Source organism: Pomacea canaliculata, linkage group LG1, assembly GCF_003073045.1.
Source record: "Pomacea canaliculata isolate SZHN2017 linkage group LG1, ASM307304v1, whole genome shotgun sequence".
NCBI classification, from domain to species: domain Eukaryota; kingdom Metazoa; phylum Mollusca; class Gastropoda; order Architaenioglossa; family Ampullariidae; genus Pomacea; species Pomacea canaliculata.
In genome coordinates, this window is record NC_037590.1 from 30,224,417 (window position 1) to 30,252,258 (window position 27,842).

Consider the following 27,842-nt stretch of genomic DNA (forward strand, 5'->3'; position numbering starts at 1 on the left):
CATCTATGTGTATAAGGGGGAGCGTATAGTCGAGGGGTTTGAGCTCGGCGTCCAAACTGATACGCACCGGCTCGATACAGCTCACTTCCCCCAGGTCGACTCAGCTGGCGGGAATGGGTACCTGACTCTCTGATTGGGAATGATAATGCAGCGAGGGAGAGATGTAAAGCTGGCTCCGAGAAAAGTGAGGTCTCTTACACCACGAACTTTGTATTAGTGGACTGCTGGCAGACGATTTTTTTTCCAGTTAACTGCTAAAACGAGGCATGAGACTACCAAATTTCCGGTTTAGTTACATTCTTTGTTCAGGCTCGCCGAGACAAACAGCGGATCACTTCGCAAGAGGCTAAGCGTTTGTCTTGGCAGACAGACAGCAATCCACCTATAAACGTCCATGCTTACACTCTCTAAAAAAAAGGTCATGGAACGAGATTTACTTTTATATATACCTCAAAAGACTATGTATTCACACCAGTGTGTATGTGAGAGAGGAGGAGAGGATGGGAAGCATTATTTGAATCTATCAGTCACCGCTTTCTCGATCATAATGCCACTGACGTAAATATAGTTCGTGATAATGCGGATGGCGGAAACAATTTAAAATATGGAACACAAAAATTAAATATATAAAATCCTTCGACAACACAAGATAATGAGAAGAATGTTTAATGGATAAAGGTATTATATTTAATCATTATAAACGACTATTTATATCAACAGTTTCGGAAATACTTCAATGCATAATTTTGTCTTTTCATTATCGCGCCTGCGCACTGTGTCCATAGCAGAAATGTTTGGGAGACGACAGAAGTTATCTTTCAGAGGATGTCGTCTGTTGTAGCAATGGATCAGGATTGAAAAATGGAAATCGCCATGACCTTTAGTGACAAGCATTGAATATGGATAGTAAGATTATGCATACGTCTTTCTTGATGTCAGTGTATGATACTTAATTCGCAGATATGCATATATGTGGCGGCACTTTTCAGCGCAAGATTTGGCAAGTCTGGAATGTTTTCACTCTGGAAATTTTGACAGCGTTATAAGGCTGTATAATCATAGTTTTTGTTGTGTATTGTGTTTCAGGAACAAAAGACAGGAAAACATGGATACAAAGTGATTCTAAAGGGGAGTATCCAGTGGTATGTACAATCAATTTTATTTTTTCTTTACACTGGAATGAGGATCTGTCTTTCTCTCGATGTGCAGAGATTTAAATTCACGTGAATAAATCATTTTCCTTTGTAAGGGTCCAAACATAACTGATTTGTGTTTTTCTATAATGTAGTCATTGCTCTGCACTTCCAGAGAATACAATACTGAACATTTTAAAACTGTCTCTAATGAACAGCCTTTATACTAAATTACATTTCTATTATTTTATTCCATCTGTTACTAAATGTGTCAACTTATTATACAGATATATATACTTCACTTTCACAGTTTTGATCAAATTTCCCCAGGTTCCTGCCATTAAAGAAGAAATCTTACCACAGTATGAAGAATATTTACTGCTTCTTCAAGAACGAAATAGGTAATTTTTATGCAGCTGTTAGTTTTCACTTCCTTCCTAAATGGTTTCTCTAAATCTCATAAGATTACTTACAGAGAATGGATATGTGTTTAAGGAAAAAGGAGAGAAATGAGACTGTGTGCAGATCAAGGTGTGCATGTGTCCTGACATTGTTTGAGTGGCATTTTTAAATACTAGTCTTTTTTTCAAAGGGGAAAAAGTTTTATTCCCAAGCCTGTCATGATCTTATTACTTGAAAACTGATAGAAATGAAGAATAACTCTTTTAATATGCATACCCTACCATATTTTATCTTGAAGGCTGCTGACACAACTGCGACAGAAAAATAAACAGCAAGTGCAACTTGAACGCAAGGAAAAAGGTTTCTCGATCTACGTAAATGGAGCAAACATAGATCTTCCAGCAAATTCTTCTTTGCGTTTAGCGGCAGGATTAAAGACTGCCACAGGTACAGTGTGTCTTTAGTCTTTTGCATAAGAGGTCATAGAGATAAGCTTTGAACTAGTTAAATAAATTTGTTAGGGTTTGTGAAAGATAATTGAAGAAGGTTAACAAGTATTAAATGAACATTTTTAAATTCTTGAAGATTGTTATGAAAAGACAAATATAAGTCAGTAGTGTCGGTAGTAGTCATGCTTACTTTCCTAAGACATATTTATAAATAAAGACTTGTGTTGCCCTCCTCAGTGCATTGCATCAAATAGGAAAAATTTGTCAGTCACTTGTTTCCTTCTCAGGCCCCACTGTTTTAAATTCTCTGTCCTTTCTGTTCAAACTGTGTCTACATTTGAAGCCTGCAAATATGGTCTCAAAGCCCATCTCTCTGAGAAACATCTTGCATAATTAAGTGTACTATTTCGCTCACTCCTCAGTACACCATGGCATCAACCTCCTTCCAAGATACCTTGAAGGACATACTTTTTGGGTCACATGTCTGAACCTAACAAGCTTATGCAGCTTGATTGTCATAGTAGGGGTTCCTGGTGTCTTGTGAGTGTGGCAACCATTCTTCATACAAAGTCGTTGGTTTTATGCCATCCAGAGCAGCCTCCTTTTCTTCAATGCCTGGATTCCCTCGCCACATGGGTAAACAGAGTCCATGTTTCACAATTCATAAAGCCAGTTTGGTACTACCAGGGACTTGTACAAATTGTCCTTAGCAGTAAACCTGATGTTATGGCTGCAAAAGACCTTGTCCTACTTAGCCATTGCAGCTGTTGCTGTCACAATCCTGATTCAGATATTTGTTGTGGTTCTGCTTTCTTTGAAAATACTTTAATACTTTAAGCTGTTTACCACTTTGACTCATACTCAGTTCATATAGGTATCTGCATTGCAGTTGCCAATGACCATGACTTTGCTCTTTTCAGTACTGGTCTCCATTTCAATTTTTATAATTAATATATTACAGAATCTCGTAATCCAGCTGTTTCCTTGTTGCAAAATCTTCAAGGAAAGTCTGGAGACCAAACTAAGAAAAGAGCTAAGACAGCACCTGCCAGGGAGAGGAGGAGAAACTGGAATGTTTCATCCGTGGATATAGCTACTAATGATGGACAAAAAAAAGTCAAAGCACCTGGTTAGTGTTTGGATGTAGTAGTTAGCTTGTAGAAGGGTTTTATTTATTTTTTTTCTATAATTAAATTTTTGATGTAGTGTAACATATAAAATATTAAAAGATCTTTGGACTTGGTTTCCTTGAAGACAAACTTACAATTAATTTTACAGTAGATTATGAAAAATTATGTAAAAATATAAATAAATAAAAATATAAAACAAGAGAATTTTAAATGTAGATTTAGTTTATGAATGATTGCAATCTGTTGACAAATGGGTTGTTTCCTCATTGTTTTGGAGATAAAATCTTTTTTTGAAATGTTGCATTTCCTTTAATGCAGTTGGTGGTTGATTTGGTTTGTCATAAAATGTGGTTTCCTTTTTGGTTATTTGACTATGCAGAGATACTGTCTGGAAAGTATGAAGAGGACTTTGAGGAGATTAATATTGATGAAGATGTAAGTTGTCCAGGATTATTGAAGTCATTCTGATTTTCTCAGATGGTCTCTTGGAATTGCAAGTTGTTTTTGTTGTACACAAGTGATAAAATTGTCATATTTTTTTTTGACTACAAACAATAGCTTTTAAGGGTTGAGCAGTGAATTTTTTTTTAAAGGATTTAGCTCCCTGCAAAAAGTAAAATCACAAAATATTATCCAGAGACTCCTTTCTGTTAATGCTGCTGCCTTTTTTCTGTTATGATTATTATTGTATTTGAAATACACTGACATAGATTCATGATTGTGGCTTATGTCAAGTTAGTGTTTATTCTTTAACTGCAATGATGTTTTAGGTTGATGACATTGAAGATGTTGGAAACAGTGTTAGCAGTTCTTCTTCCTTACATACACCACGTCGACAAAAAACCAGCTATCTCAAACGCAAGGTGGCATCCTTACGAGAAAACACAATGACCATCACGGTAGCAGATGTCCATGTAAGTTTCATTTATTTTATTTCAATCTGGTCACTGACCTTCAAAAAGACCCACTTTCCTATTTTTCCAGACCTAGGGAGGAGTGAAATTTCTTGCAACTGTTTTATATATGGATTTTGTTGTTGTTGTATTGATAATAAATCCAGTTATTGTTCATTTTTTTGTTGTGTTTTGTTGCTTGTTTGTTTTTGTTGTTGTTTTTTTTTTTTGTCTTTTTTTTTTTTGCAGTTTTGACTTTAAGCACCAAACATTTTTTTTTTCATTTACGCTATGCCTCTTTTTTTAAGTATTTTTAAAGTCTGCCATGTATGTTTCTTCTCATTTCAGAAACTTCGTCAAAGCTTGGAAACAAATGCTCACATTCGTCAAAGTGTGATTATGGACATTAGCTCAGTAAGAATAATAGTGGCATTCTTGAGTGCTTTGTATGTTTTTGCCATACTGCAGACCAAGTTATCATTAACCAGAGTTTTAGTATCATTATTATTTTCTCCTTTAGTCTTTGCTATTCTTTTTGTTTCAGTATAGTATATTATTTGCCAGAATGGTAGACAGTAGGCAGATTCAGACTACATAATATCAGTGCATGTGCTTTCATAATGTCAGGATTAATGGAGACCATAATTTAAGAAAAATATTTGTATCTATTCAGGATAGAACACAGGGCATGGACTTTAAGGATTTCATATTATTTTGATAAAGTTGATTGCTGTGTGGAATAAGAAGAAATGGAGTTATTAGTTATATTAAAATCAGCATTGCTTTTAATTTTTGTCAAAGACGACTTCGCTCTGATGTAGCCACATCCAATCAGCCATCAAAGATGATTACATTTTTATGAGTTTATAGAATGGTTTTAGGGAACCCTAGGCAAAAGATTTAGATTGATGTGTGATCATCAAGTAACCACTGGGGAGGGAAAAAACTTTTTTGAAGTACTGATGTTGCTGACTTGATTCATTTTGAGCCGCTCTAATTTGTTATTAAAAATGTCAAGCTTGTTTTCTGGTGGCCTAGCTTATTCAAGAAATATAAAAATAATTTAAAGTAATATTTTCTTATAGTTTAATGTTTTGGAATGCTGAATAACTTAGATAATACTATTTTACTTCAGTTTAGAGTTGTTGTGTTTTTTTTAACAGAAATTAAAAAGAGAGACTAGGTCTAGTTTTCTTGCTTTCATTCTTTTTTCAATTTGCCTTTAATGTGCATTTTACAAGCTGCACTTTTCTATAATGCAGTCCTCTAGTCTTTCCTGTAGGGGAAATGATGTCAATGAAAGTGAACATACATTTTCGAGTGAAGATGAAATTCCAGAGGACATAGAAATGTTCAAGGTCAGATATGGGATTGTTTCTGGGCTTGCAGCATGTGTTGTGGTTTTTGCAGCTGATGTTTTGGTGCATGTCAGGTCTAGACCATTTAAATATATTTCCTGAAAATTGTTTTATGGAGTTGTGTCCTTTGCTAAGAGTTTGGGATTTCCTTCTTTGTACCAGCACAATGCATGAGCTGTGCAATCTCCTTGTAATACAGTTGTGTGTTGGTCTGTCATTTTTTGGAAGGTGTCACAAACACATTTCTGTTTAACAGGACATGTTCACACTGCCTTAATTTTTGTCAGTTGACCACTGTGTTTTAGTGCCAGCAGCTGTCAGTTACCTGAAAGTGCTTCTTTCTTCAGTTTGTGTAATTATGTTTCTATTCACTTAACTGATAGGCAGGAAAGTCTAACAGTTGAAATTATCAGCTCAGTTTTTTTCCTTTCGTTTTCTTGAGATAGCAGTGACTTGTAATTTAAGTAAAACAATAAGAATAATTTCTAAAGACTTCGTGTAAGGCAAGGAAGGCTTATGGACAGTGGTGCCCAACTTTTTCTTGCCCAAGGGCCACACTAAACATGATATAAATCTTGTAGGCCAGAACATGGCGGTTCTGCCAGAATCGGGATGTTAAAAAGGAAATTATGTTGTGTCTGGTTAAAATGAGCAGGCCGCATGAGGCGCGTTCATGGGCCAGATGTGGCCCACGGGCCGTAAGTTGGGCATCCCTGCTTTAGGGTTGGAGCACTTCAGGAACTTGTATAATTGCTATCATATTTAACCATCTTATTGAGCTTAACCAAAGGTGAACTCTTGATGGGTGCAGCCCACTCCAGTTTTATTGTGCACAATTTTTTTTTTTACCTTTGCTTTAATATATAAATTGACTTAGTTGTAGCTAGGCGTGCTTTCTGACAGTTGTCTTTGTGTCTGTGCCACAGTTCAGTTGACCATATTCTGTGTGTATATATTATAAACTGTAATGTGTAAGCACATTGTGCTGTTTTGTGTGTGTCATAATCAAATCCTCACGATCTGTATTTTTTCTTGGGATTTTTCCCATTTTTTTAGCAGTTAAGAGGTCATGTCTTCATGCTTTGTGAGATTTTCAATGATATTATCATTTGTTTATTTGGTTTGGAGGCCATGCCTTATCACTGGTAAATGCTGCATTTAAACAGCAGGTAATATGATATCGTAATAATTGCTTTTTCAGGAAGACTCAGAAAGTGACCATGAGCCTCCCATTGACGAAGATTGTGAAATAGAAGAAGACCTAGAGCCTGCCATGGAAAGTATAAAATTCAGTCGTGGAAACAAGAAGTCTCTTAAGCCAAACTTAGGTCCTGGAGATACCATTGTCCTAGAGTTTGCACCTAGTTCTGATAATAAAAGTAAGTTATTTTTGAATAGTTGTCCCCCATTCCTGGTTTCAGTGAAGCCGTTGGCGACTAAAATATGTAGTTTTCATGTTTGTCATTGTTGTTCCAGTACTTATTTGAAATATTAAATTATTGATGATGGATTTATGGCTTAAATGAATGGCTGCTTTTATAAAGGAACCTAAACTGAAGTCAGTGATCAGAACTCCCATTAATGTTTCTTAGTTGTTTTTTGTTTTAGGTAGAATTGAGAAAAGTCTCATGGCCGTCCGAAAGAAGGAGTCTGTTGAGGGAATTAGCTCAAGTTCTTTGTATTCATCAGCTCTTTCTAAACCTCCTATGTTAGAATCAAAATCAAGCCACAAGTCAGGTGCCACCAGAGACATGAACCACATAAATACAGGTATTCCTGTCAGTGTTAATTTTAGATATAATATGGGGGAGTTTATTTATTTTTATTGTTCCTTTCTATGCTTATTAAACTTTTTGTTTTTTATATTGTGTAGTAACCTTGATAACTTATATTTTTATGTTCTTGTTTTAAGGTTATCATAATAGTACAAATAAAAAGAGCTGTATTTCTTACCTTGTGACATTCTTCTATGCAAAGAATTCTCAGTCATTATTGTGTGTTTGTACCTTCACAGCACCTAGAGTAAAGACCCTAGTGTCAGCCAAACGCCACAGTTCAGGATCGAAGGAAGATTCGGCTGAAGAAGCTTTAGCCGTGATCAAAGCAATGAAGGAAGAAAACCAAGAGGCTGCTCATTTTGCCAAGAGTGCAAGACCTTTACCACTCCCAGGCAGTAAAGTAAGCTCCAGTCCCCAGTCACTTTTGAATTTTATGTATTATGATATGTTTATGCACAAGATGTGTCATAGATATATTTATTCTATGCACAGGTCATGTCATGCAACAGAGTATGGCTTTAATAAAACATTGTTTAGATATTTTGCAATAATGGAAATGAGTATCAAAGGGTAGATATTGCTAGCAGACCACAGTTTCTGCTTTTAATGGACACATTGGAAAATTGTAAAAGTGATCCCTTCAACCCCACACCAGGTAGTTAGACAAAATTTCTGATGTGCTTGTTAGAAATATAAAATTCTTATTATTTTGTTATATAGTGTTGATACTGTTGGGTGTTCTTTCCAGCATTAAACTTTCTCTAATTTAAACACAGGTATGGGGTTATTGGAGGGATAATAAAGCAGCTGACATAACACTATCTGTCCATAAAGCAGACATCACAGACCAGGGGCACAGTACAGGGCTAGGTGCCAGCTAGATGACTTATGTGCAGCAGTTATTTAAAAGGCTTTTATTTTCTAAAAATAATGGGAATACGGAATAATACATTTTATGTTTGCATAAATTGACTCTTGCATGTTTGTGTATGTGTCTGTCATGCACAATGACTACTTTCTAGCTAAAACCTGGTGCAACATAATAATAATTATTAAATAATATAAGCTGAATTGCTGTGGATTTTCAACAGTCCCGACAACTTGCTCCTCCGATAAAGAGTTCCTCCCAGGAGTGTGTAATTGACAACAAACAAGATTCAGACCACATTTCTGTCATTGTCAAGCGGGTCTTGGAAATGGCTCCCAAGTAGGCAATTTGCTTTTTCAGTATTATTGCTGCTTTTGGTTATAAGATTATAAGAACAAAATTCCTGGAGTCATCTCCTGTTGCCTGCTCAAGTCCTACCTGTTTGTTATGCATTTTTTTTTAAACTGAAGTGTTATATTTCTTTTTTTGTAACTTAAAAGAAGAAACTAAAGTGGTAAAGGTGGGTGGTTTGCATGGTCTTCATCGTGTGCGGACGTTTTGCCGACGGACGTTTCACCGCCGGATGTTTCGGAGCCGGACGTTTTGCCAACCAGACGTTTCGCCGCTGGACGTTTCGGAGTCGGACGTTTTGCCGACCGGCTTTTCGCCGCCGGATGTTTCGCCGCATTATGTCAGAGAGGGAGAGAGAGAGAGAGAGAGCTTACTTACTTCTCAAAGAATGAAAGTAACTACTAGATTACACAATAATTCTTTATTTCAAACAAATTTTACACACAGACTTCACAGACAGTTCACTTTGATTGTCACAGATTATGCGCAACAGCTTTGAGAAAAAACATTGATACAATGGCGAGAGAAATGTGTGAGCTAACGGTTCACATGAGGAAGGATAGTGAAAGAGAGAGTTCACTGATACATTGATACAATGGCGAGAGAAATGTGTGAGCTAAGGGGCGTCACACACTTGACTTCGGCTAAAGGTCCCGCGTGAAATGCCGAAATGAAGTGCCCCGCGCCGAAACGTCCGGCGGCGAAACGCCGGTCGGCAAAAGGTCCGACTCCGAAACGTCCGGTGGCGAAACGTCCGGTCGGCAAAACGTCCGGCTCCGAAACGTCCGGCAGCGAAACGTTCATCGGCGAAAAGTCCGTGTACCGGTCTTCATTGTGTATGTAAATGTTTAATGTTATGCATGTGTGTGTGCAGACAGCAAAGAGGATTGCTGAAGATGTTGTCAAAAATTGATGATTCTCTGACTGAAGCAAATGGAAGCGGTTTTAACAAACCTGTATGTGATTTTTTTTTTAAAACAGTTGTTCTGTCAACATTTCATTGATTGTATGTACGTATGTCTTTAAGAGTGAAAATGTGTATGGGTAGGCATCCTTGTATATACTCATGAGGAATTTCTTCCTATCCTCAATTTTTATCTTTATTCACCCATAACCCAGTTCTTTTGCCAAATCTTTATTCAACTAAGCATTATCTATCAACAAATTCTAGTGTAAAATGTGTCATTTTTCACCATCATATTTTTGTTGTTGTGTTTTTTTTTTTTGCTTTCTACGGTCATGTTTAATTGCTTTCTGTCAGTTGGACTCCAAAGAGAAGGGAGGAAAGGTGACTATAGAAATGGTATCCAACTGGGGTCATCCATCACGACTAGGTTTGACTGAGATACAGCTGTTAAATGAATTGGAACATCTGCTGCCAGTTTCTAGTTCTGGAGTATTTGTCCACGGTGCTGAGACAATGTCAGGCTCACCTAGTATCCTCTTTAATGGCAAAACAAAGGTATTTTGTGTTGAGATATGACACTATTGGAATATTAAATCTTTTGTACTATTTTAAAGCATTATTGTCTGCCCTTTGTTACAGGTGTCTTCATTGTATATGCAGGTTTTCTGGAAAAATACACTGCTATGTTCTTTAAAATTAAACAGTTTCCTTTGTAGAAATTTTTTATGACAATTTGTGATTTACTTTTAAAACTACAAACTGCATAGTCTTGTCAGATTAAAATGTAAACTTGTTTATGGCATGTCATTTATCTGAAGGTTTATTGTTTGTGTTTTTGTAATGTTTTGGTACCAGTTCGAGCAGTAGGTGACTTTAAGGTGAAAGAAAATTTCCTGGTATTTTTGAGAGAATAATTGATAAAGCTATATCAGTTAATGATATAACAAGAAAGAAGGTTCCATATTATTCTGCAAAGTTTGTTCGGGATGAAAGGTGGTGCTATATGGTGTTTATATAACTTTTGAACTATTTTTGTCACAAGACTACAAAAGAACGGAACATGTGGAGTTGTCGATGGACAGGACGACCTATTGTTCTGTGTATTGAAGTGGGTAATGTCAAGGGTCAACAAAGTCAGCTGTCAGCTCTTCGAATCTGGAACTGGAACAAGAGTATTCAGGTGACCAAAGGGTGACTGTGGGTGCACATAGATGAGTGTCTGCAGGGCTTCTGCTTACGCAAAAAATAGCGTACAGTACGCATTAAAAGTTCGGAGGACCCCTTCGATTTTCGTCAGTGGGGTCCCAGGGGACCCCTTCAAATTTGGGCGAAGAACAGGGACCCCTTAAAAATCTGAAGAAGGGGTCCCTGGGACCCCAAAGAATTTACCCTTAGCAGAAGCCCTGTTTCTGAATATGTGTGTTTAGGGACTCATTGCACTTTTTTGTAACTTAAAATGTCCTACAGTTAAATAGTTAAAAGTTGAAGAACATGTCAGTCATTCTGTTTAAAAGCAGTTTAAAAAACCCTTTTGTTGTGATTTGGTTTGTACAACAACCTCTCTCATATGAAGTGAAATTACACTGTAAACCATGCTAATGCAAAAAGGATCATTAAGAATATAAAATCGTGACTTATGCATACGAGTGAGTGAGCCATAAACAAAGTTCTGTAAAATAAAGCTGAGCAGAATAAACTGTTGACATAAAAATCTGACTTTGCAGGAGCTTGATGCAGGTGTACGACAAGTGCGAGTGTTTGTTGGAGATGAACTGGTGTTTGATGGTGATGTGGACAAAGGCTGTGGCAACCATGTATTTGACTATAGCAAGACCATCCAGTTTTCAGACAAACTGACATCAAAAAGACTGGAGAGTCCCTCATCCTTCAGTGCTAAAAGTATGTCAAGCAAAGACAGAAGCCCCACCAGGACTAACGTGTCAATTCCTCCTCCATTCCCTGCAACCAGCTACAGTCTTTCAAACTGGGGATTACCTTCACCTTTGAAGGGGGACAACCCCAGTGTGCCAAATGATGGACATCATCACACATTCAGGAGTATCAGTCGATCTTCAGCCTCCTCAGCTTCTTCATCTGGTTCCCACCCATCTCGCCCTTCATCACAGAATGATGAGAAAGGGAGACAAACACGTAGTGAAACTCGTACGCTTGGGAGACCTAGTCAAATAATGCGTCAGAATACATGGGATACTGACCATTCCAGTCCAGAAAATGAGCACCAAGGTAGGCAGCAATTTCTTTTGGGGGGTTTTTGTTGTTTTTTTTGTGTCATGAATTTTTTTTTTGGGGGGGGGTGGGGGTGGATTTAATTTCCTGTTTACAGCAAGTCAATCACCATGCATTTGTGACTTTTATCTCTCTTAGTGACAGTATATCAGAGGCTATAAGTTTGGTTTTGCATGCATTTCCATCATTTATACTTGATTTCCAACTAAATTTTCTTGTGTAAAATACAGAATGTAAATATATTTTGCAGTACAGAAGCATTGTTTTATCTTTTTCTTTTGTTTTGTCTTTTCTTTTGTTTTTTGTTTTATTGTTTTAGTTTCCTGTACAAACTAAACTGCTAAGAGTGGGAGGAAGAAAGATTCAAACATTAAATGCTAACATTAAAAGCTTCCATGTTGGCATATTGTATAAATAAATTGAACATTCATAGCTTTGTTATATTGTCCACTGTTCCATGGTGAGTAAAAATGTGCTACACACATTGAATTCCCTCATGAAGACAACAAATCAATCAAGCAGCACAATATTTTCCCTGCCAAGCTTTTCCTCAATGTCGATAAGTAAATGACATCGTAAGTTTTAATTAATGCATTAACAAAAAGTACCCTTTATATTGTATAAGTGATGTTCATTCATCTGACAGAATCAGTGCTCATTGCACTCAGATTAGATTAAGACACAATGAATCATTGGGTAGACACCTTCTACAGTTTAGAGTGGGAGATTAAAGTCTGCAGCTGTGCCAACTGCAATATGACTGTCTTCATTTCTTTCTGTCGTAGGATACCCTCTGAAATTGTCATCAGAATTTGGATTGTACAATAAATTTCTTTATTTCAAGTTATAGGTAACCTATAAAGGGTAAGAGAAATGTTAAAATAAAGGTGATCTGGATCAAATATCAGCTGTGTAGTGTTTAACCTTCCTTTAGATGAAAGGAAGACTGCACAATTTGATGTCAATCCAACAGACGACTGGATTTTTGTAGTGCTCAAACCCCACCCCGCACACACAAACATTTCCATTCTCTGCTTTATTTATTTTTGACGGCATACTGATTCAAGTTTTTTCCTACTTTTGGAATTATGTGCATATAAAAAGTAGCTGAAGACTTACTTGCATTCAACAGATTATGCATGTATCACATGCAATTGAAAGATACAAATACATAGTCTGGATTTTATTGTGAATGCAGACATGGACTACAATTCCTTTGAGGGAACCTTTTCAGCATTATCAGAAAGGTTAAGTGACATTTTTGGCATGGCGCCAGACATAAACAAGTCTGTGCTATTTCTGGTCCTGGGGTTGCTGTAATTGCAACTCAACACTAATAACAGAGCTGTGCTTCATTTTACACTTACCATTGAATTCATCCTGGTTTGGTGGTATTGTTTATCAACCTTCACCTACTGTGCACAGAATCTCAACAGGAAAAGACCATTCACTGGAACATTTGTTGTCAGAAAATGGAACCTGCATTGATTTTTTGCAAGGCATGTGGAGACTGCTATGGTGAACAGCATGCTTGAGATAAAGACCTTACGCTGTGTGTGCCTGACATTGTGTATACAAGGTTTTTAAATCAAGAGATAGATTTATTATGAATGTTAGAGCAATTTTAAAATATAAGCATTAGTAAATAATAATCAATTTGATGGCAAATAAAAGTAGTCAAAATTGTGGATCATGTTGATCTAGTAAGCTTTAAAGTAGCTAGTCTTTTGTGTGCTTCCCATTTGTGTTTGTCGAATCTAGCTGTTCTTATAGTAGTAATATATTTGTGAGAAATATCTGGTATTCAATGAACATGTGTCAAGCTTAACATAACAGCTTGCTTTCTTCCATGTTTACTGGGATATCTTCAGTTTTCTTTTTTCACCTGTCTTTTTAGCGATGTCAAGCAGCTTTTAAATCCCTAATTATTATTACTGGACAATGTTAAATATTATAATAGATGAATGACACATCATTCGTTGGTAATCTAATAAAACTTGCATGAAACCAAAAGGGAAGAAAAGGAAACTATCAGCTTTTGAAGAATGCAAAATTGCTGTTCATTCAAGCAACTAAAACAATTATATCATTCAAAGAATTTAGCATTACCAAGAATTAAGGGTAATAACGAAATATCTGTATGAGATATGACACCCAGTCCTGTATTCACATTCATATTAATGAATGCACATTTCAATGTGCAATGTAAATAGAAATTAGATGTGTAATTTGCTGCTTAAATCAGACTTGTATGATTTTTCAAGACACTGAAAATGACAATGTGCCGGAGAGGATCTCCAACACTCCTTGCTTTTCAAAGCATATATCTGGACGTCTGAGTGGGAAATCTTCAGATTCAGACACTTCACGTTCCAACACAGATAGGTCAGCAATATTTTTCAATCGTTCATTGATAGTAATGATACAGATATAAATTTATTATATATTTCAATTGCTGCAAATAATCATTTATGATAAAGTGTGTTTATATATATTTATCAATGTGTGGTTTTGTGTAATTTATCTGTCAAATGGCCTGTGATTTTTGTCTGCAGTCCAGTGCTACTAAATGCCATATTTTGTGGCATGATAACTATTATTTCATTATTGTTGTCAAAGGCATCTTGTCAAGTTGTAGCAAAATATCACTTTACTAGTGAACTGGCTGTTTTGAAGTTAGAAGATATCACTAAATATATTATTGGGGTTTCATCAGGAATCACAACTTTTGCTAGTTTTGTTTTTGCTTTATAAAAGCAGTTTGGAACTTAAAACCACTTAAGAATCCTGCAAAGTTTATATATGGTGTTATTACCTCAGAACTGTTCATTCTGTTCTTGCCTTCAGTCCTGGTATCTTGTCAGTTATAAAACACAAGAGTGATGATTTAAAGGCTTTATCTTCTGGGCACTTTTGCCCAATTTCTTGCAGTTGTGAACAGAAGCCACCTCTTCCACCAGACAAGTCATTGCAGAAATCAGCTGATAAGATGGCCAGATCAACAGAGAAACTAGCGCCCAAGGCTTCCAAATCAGAACCCCTTAAGTCCCCTCGTGCTGCTCCTGTTCTGTCTGTCAAATCCTCTTTATCAGGACAAGACCTAAGACACGAGGAAGACAAACTGGAAGCCCCAATAGTTGAGCAACTAAAAAACATGGGGCTGAGGTAGGTACATTGGTTTATGAATGTGTCTTGTTTATTAGATGTTATTAGATGCTGTGCACTGTCTGCTTGATGTCCAACAAAATAAAAGATGTCTTAGCAAAACAGAAAACAATACTTGAATTGTAACTAATAGTGTCCCTTTGTTTACAGGGAGAGCAAGAGAAAGAAAGATATTCCTAGATGGCTAACGTCTGGAGAAGCAGTAGGTGAGGTTGTCAGGGTGAACAGATTTTATTTAGAAGTTGAAAAAAGATCCTTAGGGGTAAGACAATTCTCTATAAAAGAAAAGGATCTGTATGTAAAAACCTGTGATGAAGAAAATGTTTCAGCAATGTGGCATAATTATCCAGGACACATAGACGTACTTGTCTGGCCACAAGTGAGCATTACCTTCACATAAAAAAACTGGCCTTAAGATAAACATATTTGTTAATTGTCTCTCTTCCCAGCAGCTGAAAGGTTACAGTGGTCATACAGAACTATGCTAGTTTAGTGTTGGGTATTTCAGTCTTCAGCTTAGTAAGTGCAAAACCTGTTACCTTTTAAAGGGGAAGATGAAAATGTGTTTGACATAAAATAAAAATAACTTCTGAGACTACTTTTGAAAAAAGAATTAACACACTTGATTTTGTGTGTGTGTTTCTGTGTGCAGAGGTCAAAACTGATAATTTGAATGAAAGAAGTACCACTAAGATAAGAAAACAAAATAACACCAAAGCAGCTGCTAAGCCAGAAGAAGATGAAGATATTCAGAGCCTTCTGGATGAGGAGTTTGCAAAGTTTTCAGATCCAAAAGCAGGGTAAGTCTTTCGCTCATGCTGTAACTGTTTTAAAGGACAACATGAATACAACCTTTTCTTTTAATGATTAGGTTAAGATCCTTTTAGAATAATAATTCCCAATATATGAGTACATAATTACACTTAATTTTCAAGATATATGTCTTCAAACATTGGCATTCTCATCTGCCACTAGGAAATCAGAAGAAAATTACTCTCCTACACTGGAGAGTTCTGTTGTGTATAAGTAGTATTTGTAACAGTAAGTCCAGTAAATCTACACACGTCTTCTAGTCAGAACATTATTTAGATGCTTTGACCGAAGTTTAAAAAATAAAAAGGTCCAAACAGAGTTCACTTGACAGACAGAGAAATCTCCAGATAAAATTTTAATGGACAACAATCATGGTCTTTGCAACCTACTTTGTAATTTGTATTTTCTGTTACTAATTGGATGCTTTTGAGTTAATTTTTCTATGTATATTATTGTTAATAAAATATAAACACATTTCAAATGTTAATTCGCCTAAGGAAAACTCCTGTAATATTTGTGTTCGATGGTTAATTTCAGCATTGCAATTTTATTTTATAGTTACAACTGACTGCTGATAATGACTTTTTTACCTTTAAAAACATAACAACATTATACAAATTTTATATACATTTATTGATGTCAGAACTTATTTCTCCTTCATTCAAAATTTACATACTCACTTGTGTTCACATTTAAGCTCCTCATACATTTCCTCAATTCTGTATTAGTTGTTTCGAGCACACACATCCATGGTGCTGGATAAGGATATAATTGATGATGTGTTTGTCTGGTTACTTGTAGACCAGAACAGTGTAGAAAGCTTGGATGTTGCATATCTGGTGCTTGATCTTTAAGCTTTTTACCAGCAATAGTAGTTGGTTTTAACCACAGACATGAAATAAAAGTTTGTGTTTTTAACAGCTCGTGCTTTTATATAGTTGGCACTGTTGTAGGAAGAAGATCTCATTGTTTTACTGAAAGTCTAAGACTTATACTTGTATAACCTGATTGTATAACGGTCGCTTTTGAAATGTTTTGAGCAAATTCTTGAATACTGTGTAGGGACGAAGTTTACATGGCAGGTTTGAACAAAATATAGTACAGACCTCTGAACAAAGTTAATCCACTGGCGTTTGTTGCCATTATCGTTAGGATTTCCTAAATGGGTACAAACTCCATCTGAGTGTCGAAGGGAACATTCAGCAACATCACATTGTGTCCTGGTCTGTTTTCTTTTACCAAGGATTGCATATTTTCTCTTCAAATTCAGTTCATATGCAGACAACACTGTTTTAAGAAATACAATGTTACCTCGGTTAACGAACACAATCCGTTCTGGACAGTTGTTATCCGAAGCAATTTTTCCCATAAGAAATAAAGGAAATAGATTTAATTGGTTCCCAGCCCCTGTTGACGCGCTAATATTTGAAAGTTACAGGCTATAAAGGTATTTTTTAATGAGAACACCTATAATACAATATAAATGGAGTCAAATAAACATAAAACATTAACGAAAGCATTTAAACATAAGAAAACTTATGGATGGAGGTGTGGGGAGGAAAGGGTGGAATTACTGCTTGGATTCCCCCTCCATGAGCACACGTGACATTGTAAAATCGGGGGTAACTTCCCTTTTCTGTCGTTTTGAGGTTGAAGGACAAAAGTTGTCCAGTGTCTGTTGCTTCTGCATTTTTTCGTGAAACTCTTCGGTAATACGACATCACATTATCATTGAACACGTTTAGGCTCCTATTGCCTATCGCACTGTTAGGGAAAGACTTTCCTGCAGACTTTTCTTTGGAGCCATGATTGAGGATTATCTTATTAAAATAAAGCACAACAATCACTTAAGACGGATGCGCACAGATAAGGAACGATCGATCATAACTGTGTCTTGAGCGCGAATGATGACTTCGCTATCTGTGACAAATTTTTAAACGAAATTTTTGTTTGTTATCCGAAATATTCGCTCTCCGAGGCGGTCGCTTACCGAAGTTCCACTGTACCCTTTTATCACTTCCCGTTTTCTCGACAAATCCAGATGTGATTAAGAAGAAAATTTCTCATATCTCTTCTTCATAAAATACCACCGAATTATGTTTTTGTGATTCTTTATTCCCTATTTCCAGCAATTTTCAATGAGTGCTTGTGTTGTTCTTTAAGGGGTATTAACTAAATTTGGGGAATTAGTGCAGACTGACATTGCATCAGTGCTGCTTATTCTAAATAGTGTGAGTTGAAGTTTCTTCTTCCAAGAATATCCTTGTATGTCTGGGATAGAATTACCAGAGAAGTATCTTGAGAAAGACATATGGCTTAGAAAAATAACTCCAAGCTTTGGGCTATAGGAGTAAAACGTTGAGGTGATGAAAAGTCTAATAACATTTATTTTGTCTCTAACGGTTGAGGGAGGGAATCAAGGAAAGAAACTTTAGGTGGGAAATAGTTTCTATTGGGGGGGGGGGGGGGGGATAGTCAGTGGGTTGAGACTTTTTTTTTTTTAAGAAAAAAATCAATTTGTATTTTGTTCTTGTGAGGATATTTTAACTTAATGATTATGTTTATAGGTTGCTGCCCAATAAGACACTCAAGAAGAGCAAATTACCACCCTCATCCTGTCCAGGTTAGTAATTTGTTGTCCTTTATGCTGCACCTTTCAAACAGCTGCATTCTGTAACAGCTTATACTTTATGCTTTAAGTGACCAGATTATTTATGCTCTGACATTTTAATTTGTTATTTTAATATTTGGCTTACCTGCCATTTACAGAAGAAGATGATGATACCGTGTCTCCCATGAAAAGAATAGAGAAAAGCAGATCTAAATGGCGAAGTAAACAATCGGAGAACATTGAAGAAACATGGGGCTCTCTCTCGTTTTTCAATAAGTCACACCGTGGACGTCTGTCTATTGATATGACAGGTCAGTTTTCTAGAATAAACCAAGTCATATTCCCATCCGAGCTACACCATGTATGTGTGTGGTAGGGGTAAGAGGTGCGCATTGGTTGTACATGTGTTTGTGTATTTGTGAATGCAGGGGCTTAAAACTACATTTATGATAAATCAACAAACATGAAAATGCAGAAACTTACAAAATTTTAACATTTTAGATGATATCCTGGATGAATACCTTGCACCTGCAAAGAAGTCAGAAATATCTCCGTTGCCGATACCCGAGGATGGCTTTACAGATGAGTAAGTATTGTAGAAAGAAGATTTTATTTCTTCCATGCATAATAAATACTCCATCAGGGTATAAGATTTTTCTTGTTAATTCTATTTCTTTTATCCTTACCAAATGACAAGACTGCAACTGCCAGGACCATAATCCCCGCTGATCAGGGGCATTAATTCATTTCGTTGAAGAGCTGCTGTAGCCCCTAACCCCTTATAGTTGGGTTGTTTGGTAAAGTTAATGAAAAATTAATAAGGTGCTTAAGATATCAAGAAAAGTATTACAGGAGATATTGAATATTTCTGGAAAGTGAATAATACTACATAGATATACTTTGGTACAGAAATAACTGAAAAATGTAATTAAATGGTGTAAAAGTACCAGTAATTAATTGCACCAAAATCCTTCCAGCTTTCCTTCCTTGCAGAATTATTTTATGTGAAAATAACATGGTTTCAGTGATGAGAGCTTTGTCATCCCTGAACTACCGACAGGTCAGGAATTGGTTATTAATATCTTATCCACCTGGGGTGATAAGCATTATGTTGGGTTGACCACCATCCAAGTATTTGCCAGCACTGGAGAACAGGTGCAAATAAAAAAGGTAAGAATTTTGTGAAAAAAATATGACTCTCCATTGCTGCTTTGTTCATTAACTAATAGTTTATACAATCTTTGTCATTGTGTGGAATGTTAATTATAGAAATTCTTCATTGCATTGAGCACTTGTGGTTCATATAGAGTTTTGCCATTCAAAATTATAAACAGATTTTGTTTAATTGAATGCTAATTGAATACATTGAACCATACTCTTGCATCACAATATGCCGTACTAATATAGGTATAATGGAATAATTAAATTAAATTGTCATCTTACCTGCCTGGGAAAAAATTTGTCTGAGAATCATCTTAGGCAGAGATTAGTTTAAATCTGAGATTAGATTTCGTTTTTGTAGGCTACATGCCTAAATATATTGTGCTTTAATGTAGTTCAACATCATTACATGCCTCTTAATATTTTTGCATTTCTTGTTGCATCGTAAGGATGTAAAAGATTTGGTTCTCACAGCCTAAGGCTTTCTTGAGATAGTGTAAGCCCTTTCAGGGGCAGCTTACATCACATTACATCATTCCTTAAAACCTTGCTGACATTTTAGACATTTTTGCAATTAAAATAATGAAGATTAACTTATGATTCTGTCTGTTGCCATTTAGATTCATGCTGACCCCCCAGATATTAACATATTGCCTGAGTACGATCGTGACCCTCGAGTTGTCACTAACCTGCTGGATGGAGTCAGCCGCACACGTGATGATACACATATGTGGTTAACACCATTTACTCCAGGAAAAAATCACTTCATCTTCATTACTTTTGCCAAATCTTACAATGTTGCTCTCATCAGAATATGGGTTAGTCTGAGATAGTGATCTGTGTGTGCGTGTGTGTGCGTTGCTTATATTTTCTGGAATGCCAGTCACTAAGTTGATTTGGTGTAAATTATGTTCATTTGTGTAAGGAAATATATGCATTAATCTTTGCCATTTGTAGTTAGTTGTTTACACATTTTCAGACAAATCTAGAAACGGCCCTTTTTTTGTAGATGCTTTACACCAAGCTTTAAGTAAAGTTTTTTTACGACAAGCAGATGACCCTGTTAAAAGATGCAACATGCAGAGAATAGAAGTACCCTGAAGGGATTAAAATTATTAAGCATTTGTCATTGAAGAAGAGCTGCTTGTGTCACACATACACATTACCAATGTAAAAAATAGTTCTTTTAGTTTTAGATTTTAAAAATTTCTTGAGTTCTGGAAAAATATCACTCTCTACAACTCAAGTTCTGAACATGTTTGCAGAACTACAACAAATCCCGCATACATTCCTATCGTGGTGCCAAAGATATCGTCATGACATTAGACAAGACTGTCATCTTTAAGGGAGAAATTGCTCGGGCTTGTGGTGGAACTGAGGGTGGCACCGAAGCATTTGGAGATGTGAGTATGTTATCCAACACAAGTTTCACCGAAAAAAATCTTACATAAAATCAGGAATCGGATGACATTGTAGTCATTAAGCATTCTGAATGCAGACTATGTGATTTGATTCTGTCCTGCTTGTATTCTCATTACACAAAAAAATTTTCAAATTTCTAGAACTTAATTGATATTGACAGCCAAGCTATAAAACCTGCTGGTCCATGTTTGCAGACTATTCTTTTTACTACTGATGAAGAAGTACTGGATGCTGTATCCAGAAATGATGATGCCTTTGAGGGTGACATGCTGAGTGAGGGAGAAGAGGATATACCTCTACAGCGTCCCAGAACTGCTGACAATGAGGAAAGTGATGAGGTGAGTGCAGTTTCATTTAAAAAGCAACAATGTTTCATATTATTGTTGTTATCAAACAACATTAAGCGTGTCACATTTAAGTAAACAGCAATGAAACTGTCATCACCATGCATAACACTGCTACACAGTTTGATTTGGAAAGTTTTAAGTTTGTAATAATGCTGACAGATGCGTCCCTTCACCCGAGCTGCAGGACAGCTAGAGAAGAAAGAGAAAACTCCATCTGGCATGGTGACATTTGCAGGCGACATTTTGGTCTACAAAACACACAGTGAGTATATATATAAAAAAAAAACCTTTTAATTGACAGAGGACCTAGACACTCCAAACCATAAAAATGTCTTCTCTGACTTTTTATAGCCAGCTTTATAATTTTAATATAGAAGATGTTCTAGTTCTTTTATTTTTATATTTTAGTAGAATAGTCTTTTCACATCTTTGTCAGTATGTTCTGAATAACAGCCACATTTTGCTGTATCGTGTAGAACTGGAGCTGAATTTCACAGCTACATGGGGAGACTTGCATTATTTGGGCTTGACTGCTTTGGAGGTGGTTGGAAAGGATGGAGAAGCATTGCCTTTAAATATGTCTGTGTTGTCTGCCCAACCACGTGACATTCGTCACCTCAAGGGTCATGAAAGAGACGATCGCACACTGGACAAGTGAGTTCAAGAGCCTTTGCTTGTGTTTGGCTTAATTTTAATCTTGTTTGCATGTTTAATCTTGTTTTTTAATCCAAAAATTGAGTTAAAGATCCTGCATGAGGTGAATTCAGCTCATGAACTTTTGATCATTTGATTGCAGGTTGATTGATGGCACATGCATAACTACGTCGGATGAGCACATGTGGCTGGTACCTTTCACAGAAGGACAGAACCACACTGTGACAGTGACTTTTCCCCAAGAGACGTTAGTATCTGGTCTGCGGATCTGGAATTACAACAAAACTCCAGAAGATACTTTTCGTGGGGTGAGAAATTATTTTATTGCATTATCATAAAACTAGTTTTGTATATCAAAAGAGTAACTAAGTATTTTTGTTAAAGTAAGATGGCTCATAGATATTTAGACATGTTGTTTTCTATTATTATTAGGTACAATAATAAAGGTACAAGAATAAAGAGTTGGTGACTTGATAAGATGTCATATGTTAGTACAATCAGATGTTTTTGTAGCATTATTTTAATAGCTCTTAATGATCACAAGATTTTGTGTGTGCTGTTGTAGGCTAGAATTATGCATGTGAGTATCAATGAACGCTGGATATCTCCAGAAGAAGGATTCTTGGTGCGCAAGGGACCAGGCAATTGTCATTTTGACTTTGCACAGGAAATTAACTTCACAAGGAATCCAGAAGTGCCATCTCAGGGGTAATGGTCTAGTATTGCTATGTTCTGTTTTACTTAAAATTAATAGTTTAAATGACTTTTTTTAGGTGAGACTAATCTGTCCTTTGTATACCAATAATCTTCTTCACTTTCAGAATGTCTCCCAAAGGACATTTTTTGGTTTTTGGACTTACCCTTGTCACCTTTTTTTTTTCAAGGAATCAAAACACAAATGATGAAGGTGAACCCATGCAGATGCCCTGTGGATGTATCCTTTTAAACATGCTCAAAAAATAAACATGAATGTACATACTTGTATATATTTTATTGAGGTCAGATATTGCATATACCATATTGTAAACATTAATTTATGAAGCATTATAAAATCCTAGCACAACTAATCAATGAACAGTGACTCTGTGTTTGTGAACACTGATTTTTTTTTTTAACTAGCTACACAATTTAATCTCTGTCATTGCTCAGCCTCATATTTACTTTAACAAACATGAGTCATTTACCAGCTGCATCTCTTTTCAACATGGGGTGACCCATACTACATAGGGCTGAATGGTCTCGAGTTCTATGATACATTTTTCAAGAAAATCATCCTCACTGAATCAAGTGAGCAAGGCCTCTTTGTTTATTAACTTAGTTAAATATTTGTGTCACGTGAGGTTCTTTTTATTTATTTTGAAGTTTCCTCATTTTAATACATAGTGTAAGATTTTGAGCATCATACATGACTTTTTGTGTTTGTTTTAGAATCAGAGTTCTTTACATAATTTCTCTAGTTTTTAGAAGATAGAGAGAAAATAATGTTAACAAAAATTTTCCTGTATTCAAAATCTTTTGTTTCAATTTATTTCAGACATTGCAGCACACCCCAATAGTGTGAATGTGCTGGAACAAGTGCACAATGATGTGCGCACACCAGACAAACTGATAGATGGAGAGAATGACACCATGGATGGCCGACATATGTGGCTGGCTCCCATTCTTCCTGGTGTGGTCAGTGTCAGCTCTCTGGTGTCTATTGAAAGATTTGCTGCTGTTCTTAAGATAGTACTTCACATTTTAATGTCTTCAATAAGATGACCAGACGTCCCGCATTTGGCGGGACAGTCCCGCTTTTGACCTCGTGTCCCGCCTGAATATCGGGCGGGACGCCCAATGTCCCGCTTTCTGGCTTTCTGGCAAGTCCATCAAATGCCACGGTTGTCTTTAAAAATCACTTTTTTCGGCGTTTTTTGACGGTGATGACACCATCATCGGCACGTGTCCCGCTTTCGCCCCCGAAACGTCTGGTCACCTTAGTCTTCAAGTAATGGTTACTCTGCTGCTTGGTGCCTTTATTATCCTTTGAGGTTCTTGTCCATCAGGTTAAAGTCTGTCATATGATATCAACAGTAACTTGTTATGATTACTTATGAAAATAAATGATTCCTTTCATGACCTTGGCAGATGAACCGAGTGTACATAATATTTGATCAGCCAACAACAGTCTCCATGATCAAGATTTGGAATTACAGCAAAACACCACAAAGGGGTGTCAAAGATTTTGCTGTAAGTTTTCCCTCTATTGATACTATTTGCATTCCATATACTCCATTCTTTAATGTGTAAAATTTATCATGATATTATATCTTTGTTTTCATGCTAAACTTATTGTCATGGGTATTTTTGTGTGAGAGAGGAGAAAGGTTCCCATGCACATACACAATTTTTGTGAAGTGCATAGAATGGCCTTTAAATTGAGGAAGATGTGCTGTATAAGGTGTGTGTATATATATAAATCCACTATTATTAGTAATGAAAGCATGCCTATTGCGATTGTGATCATGCGCTATATCAATCATCCATTTATTATTATCTTGGATGTATCACAGTTAACTAGTTGGGCATGTGCCCAGAAAGAATACTGAACAGTTTATTATTCCATACTTTAACTTGTGAACATCCATACTGCACATGTCAAACACAAGAGCAATCATCAAATTAAAACTTGTTTTTATTACTTTTATTATTACTGAGAACAATTTTCTCATGCCATGCTTGACTTGTGTTGTGATAGCTGCTGGTTGATGACCTGCTTGTGTACAATGGCACACTACAGGCTGTGAAAAGCACAGCAAGTGGCATCTTGCCCACATGTTCAGGCCCCCAGCAGTATCACACTATTCTCTTCACTGGCAATGCAGACGTTCTTCGCCGCGAAAAATACACTGTCATAAAGTAAGACCACCCTTTTGCATTGATAATTGTATGTTTTACTGCACCACAGTTTGGAAAGAAAAGGCTGCTGAGGTCAAGAAATTAGGCTGGTCTAGTGTTTCGGAATATTTGTGCATTCACGGCACCGGTGCAAACATGCCTCTGCTTGAATATTTATTACGTAGATGATCCTAATGGCTACGAGTTAATTTCTTTCATGTTAAATCATGTTCAGTAAACCACTCTCATTACAGTTTAGGCTAAGTGAGGTTGTTTATTTTTTTACTCAGTTTTGTTTGAAATTCATTAGATTACATCCATTAACATTTCTCTCCACAGTATGTATTTCACATATAAGTTTTAGATATGAGTTTGTGTCAACTTTCCTGCAGGGGATAAAATCTGCATTAGGTTTTACCTTCTTTTTAAACTCCATCTTTACAGCAACCAAGCTGAGGATCAAGATGTTCAACTACTGAATGATAAGAAAATAGTCACCAAACATGCAGACCCCAACAAAGCCAACTCTGGCAAGCCTGTCAACCAAGGTACATATTGCTTGTTGTATTGAAGACTAACACAATGAAATCACTTTCTTGCCTGTAGATTTTTAATAGATGACAATTTTTGAGAACTGTATGATGTGAGAAGCTTAACCTTATGGCAGCCCATGTGCTTTTGCAGGTTAACTATTGAGTGGGCTGTTTTTTGTTTTTATTTCCTTGTTTTACTTTACTGAAAAATTTGGGAAATGATGCTGAAAAATAGCTGTTTATCAGGGGAAACATGCATGAATGTGGTTATTGTGGTAGATACTTGAGAAAATGAGTGTAGAGGCATATTTTAGCTTTCTTATATTGTGCTTTTTTTTTTCCAGCTTTAAGACCAAAGACTAGTGTTATCGAAGTAAACAAAAGGACAAGGTGATCTTCCTTGACAAGGCTCGTTACACTTCATCATCAGTATAGTGGATGTTACAGGAATCAGCATTACAGAAGCATGCAAGAGCATAAATCATCCCTTCAAGAGAATGCAGAGGGATGAGCATCCTTCTCTTAAAGGTGTTGCTGACATTTAACATCATCCATGATCCTGCCTTCACTTTTTGGTGTTTAAACTTTCTTTGTTGGATCTGACTCAACCAAAACATTTCCTATGGAAAACTCTTTTTGCCTCTGAAACATGGTAATCCTTTTAAATTATGAATTTGCTTTTTATTCACCATCGGTTTTCAGATGGTATTTTGAGCCTCTGGAACCCGTCATTTAAACCAATTCCAGATGTCCACATCGGCCAGTTGTCATGTATTCAAAGTTATGTCCGTCCATGCACTCAAATGTTGTGTTTAGCCACAGATTATTTTTTAGAGTATTGTAACTTTGTGGCTTAGATCTGAGAATGTTTACTTATTGTCAGCTTTCAGCAAAGAAATTTTGTGGTCCTTTACTTTAATATTGTTTACAGATATACTCTAAATGTACAGCACTGTAAATTCTCCGCATCAAAACATGGACACTCCATGACCAGACAGTATATTTTGGAATAAGAAGTTTGTCCTTTTGTCTTGTCAGTGCACAGTAGCCTGCTGGAGCATTGCATTTCTTTATAAGATAATATGGGGGAAAAGTTTCAATGAACCTTCTTTCAACATAAAATTGTTGCACTCCATGTTGCCTTGCAGGTGTTAACAGTTTCTTTATGGCCTTCCAGGCAAAGCACTAAACTTCTCAGCTGCTAAGGATAGATGCTTTTGAAAATATTTTGACACAAAACATATCATAAAAGGTGTGCACCCAGGAAATGGGTTTTGAGCAAAAGCTCACTAACAGTATCATATGAATGCATGTCTTGCACTTGGCCTCAGAAAATAACTGAGAGAGACTGCAAACAGCTCTTGTGCCATTTCATCCCTTAATTTTTTTTTTATTTTACACATGTATTGCAAGGAATAGGATTAATGATATTTTTGGTTATTAGAGGGCTTGCATGCATTTTTGCATCTACAATATATTCTTTAAATCTTTTTTATACACTGGGTTTTGATAAGAATGACTAGAAGAAAATACTGCATACCACTACATTGTTATATATGCTAGATATTATAAATGGTAATTGCTCACATAGTCCCTCTAATCAATAGTTGATTTGAAAAGTTATCCAGAAGACTTTGAATTTAATAACATCCAATGGGGTCTTTTATTCCCATCAGTGGTACATACAAGTCAGGAGTTATGTTGCACACTTTCCTTTGCACAGAAGGATCAAAGACTGGATGTTAGTTTTCAAATTAGGGAGATGTTTTATTTGAATGTGTGTTGATGTACACCATCACCCACATATTTCAAAGATGAAATCTCTTTATTTAGTACTCATATCTACCATTTTTATAATTCCCAGTTTCATTTCTGGACCGATATAAGTTTTCATTTGCCAATCTTCAGGACATGGTCAGTCATCAAAAAATAAATATTCCAGGATACATTTAAGCACAGGACTGTGATTGTATAGCATGTGTATAATAGTTATTATGCTGTCATCTTAAATCTGGTGAATTAGTGCAGCTTTATTTCTTTTATTGCACTAAATGTTCATCTTTATGTAGGGGGGAGACTGTGTACATGTGTAAAATGTACTAGTCTTGTTTCTGTAAAGGGTTGCACATTCAGAAATGTGCATTTATTTCGAGGCATTCTATTGTTGGCCCAGTCATTGAATCTGTGATATCCATTAACTCATTTAAAGTCAGACCATTTTGATGAATTACAAAAATATTTTAAACACTCACTTGTTTTTGCACTTAAAGGGTTCAATAGGCATTGACATATGAAGTTTTTACAGCATTCTTACATATATCTATTAACTTCTTCCATGCCTACACATTTCTTTAAACAGTTTTAACAGTAAATGTTAAAATTGTCTCTTTATCTACATTTGTTGTTGAAAACAATTAAAAGACTAACAGTTTTCAAAAAGTGTTAAATTGTTTCTTCTAAATGCTTCCTATTGAAATAAAATAAGACAATAGTCTGTCAAGTGTTTCCTACGTATGTTTGCTGATTTTTAGTATCCATTGGATGCTCAGTATGGTTGTATTAACACTTCTTGATTCATTTGGTACATTTACATAAAGTTAGATTAAGGTTTTGACCAAAGAGGATTTCAATCCCTTTGCAATAATCAAAGTCCTTCTAATCATATAACTTTAATACTGGAAAAAGTGTTTTGCACGCAAATTTAGGAAGATTAAATTCACATTAGGCATTCCAGTTTAAAATG

General features: G+C 36.1%; 1 protein-coding gene across 3 annotated transcripts; it reads left to right on the forward strand.

Moving 5' to 3' along the window:
* Positions 1-751: 751 nt before the first annotated feature.
* On the forward strand, positions 752-27,609 carry LOC112553163 (protein KIAA0556 homolog). 3 transcript variants are annotated; one of them, XM_025220208.1, is made up of 39 exons: positions 752-906; positions 1,087-1,142; positions 1,464-1,534; positions 1,834-1,982; positions 2,946-3,113; positions 3,494-3,549; positions 3,885-4,028; positions 4,356-4,421; positions 5,270-5,365; positions 6,567-6,744; positions 6,974-7,135; positions 7,380-7,543; positions 8,235-8,350; positions 9,237-9,318; positions 9,624-9,824; positions 10,312-10,449; positions 10,994-11,513; positions 13,781-13,901; positions 14,448-14,681; positions 14,832-14,887; positions 15,334-15,481; positions 18,062-18,117; positions 18,264-18,416; positions 18,607-18,691; positions 19,131-19,275; positions 19,887-20,084; positions 20,532-20,669; positions 20,883-21,026; positions 21,195-21,297; positions 21,512-21,689; positions 21,832-21,997; positions 22,255-22,397; positions 22,574-22,623; positions 22,866-22,976; positions 23,224-23,363; positions 23,817-23,918; positions 24,427-24,587; positions 25,011-25,114; positions 25,444-27,609. In XM_025220208.1, the coding sequence occupies exons 1-39, from the start codon at positions 900-902 to the stop codon at positions 25,491-25,493; spliced, it is 5,160 nt and encodes a 1,719-aa protein (XP_025075993.1). In that variant the 5' UTR covers positions 752-899; the 3' UTR covers positions 25,494-27,609. The 3 variants fall into 3 exon arrangements, with proteins under 3 accessions (XP_025075993.1, XP_025076001.1, XP_025076009.1); XM_025220216.1 differs by having other exon boundaries at positions 2,988-3,113; XM_025220224.1 differs by lacking the exon at positions 5,270-5,365.
* The last annotated feature ends 233 nt before the right edge of the window (positions 27,610-27,842 follow it).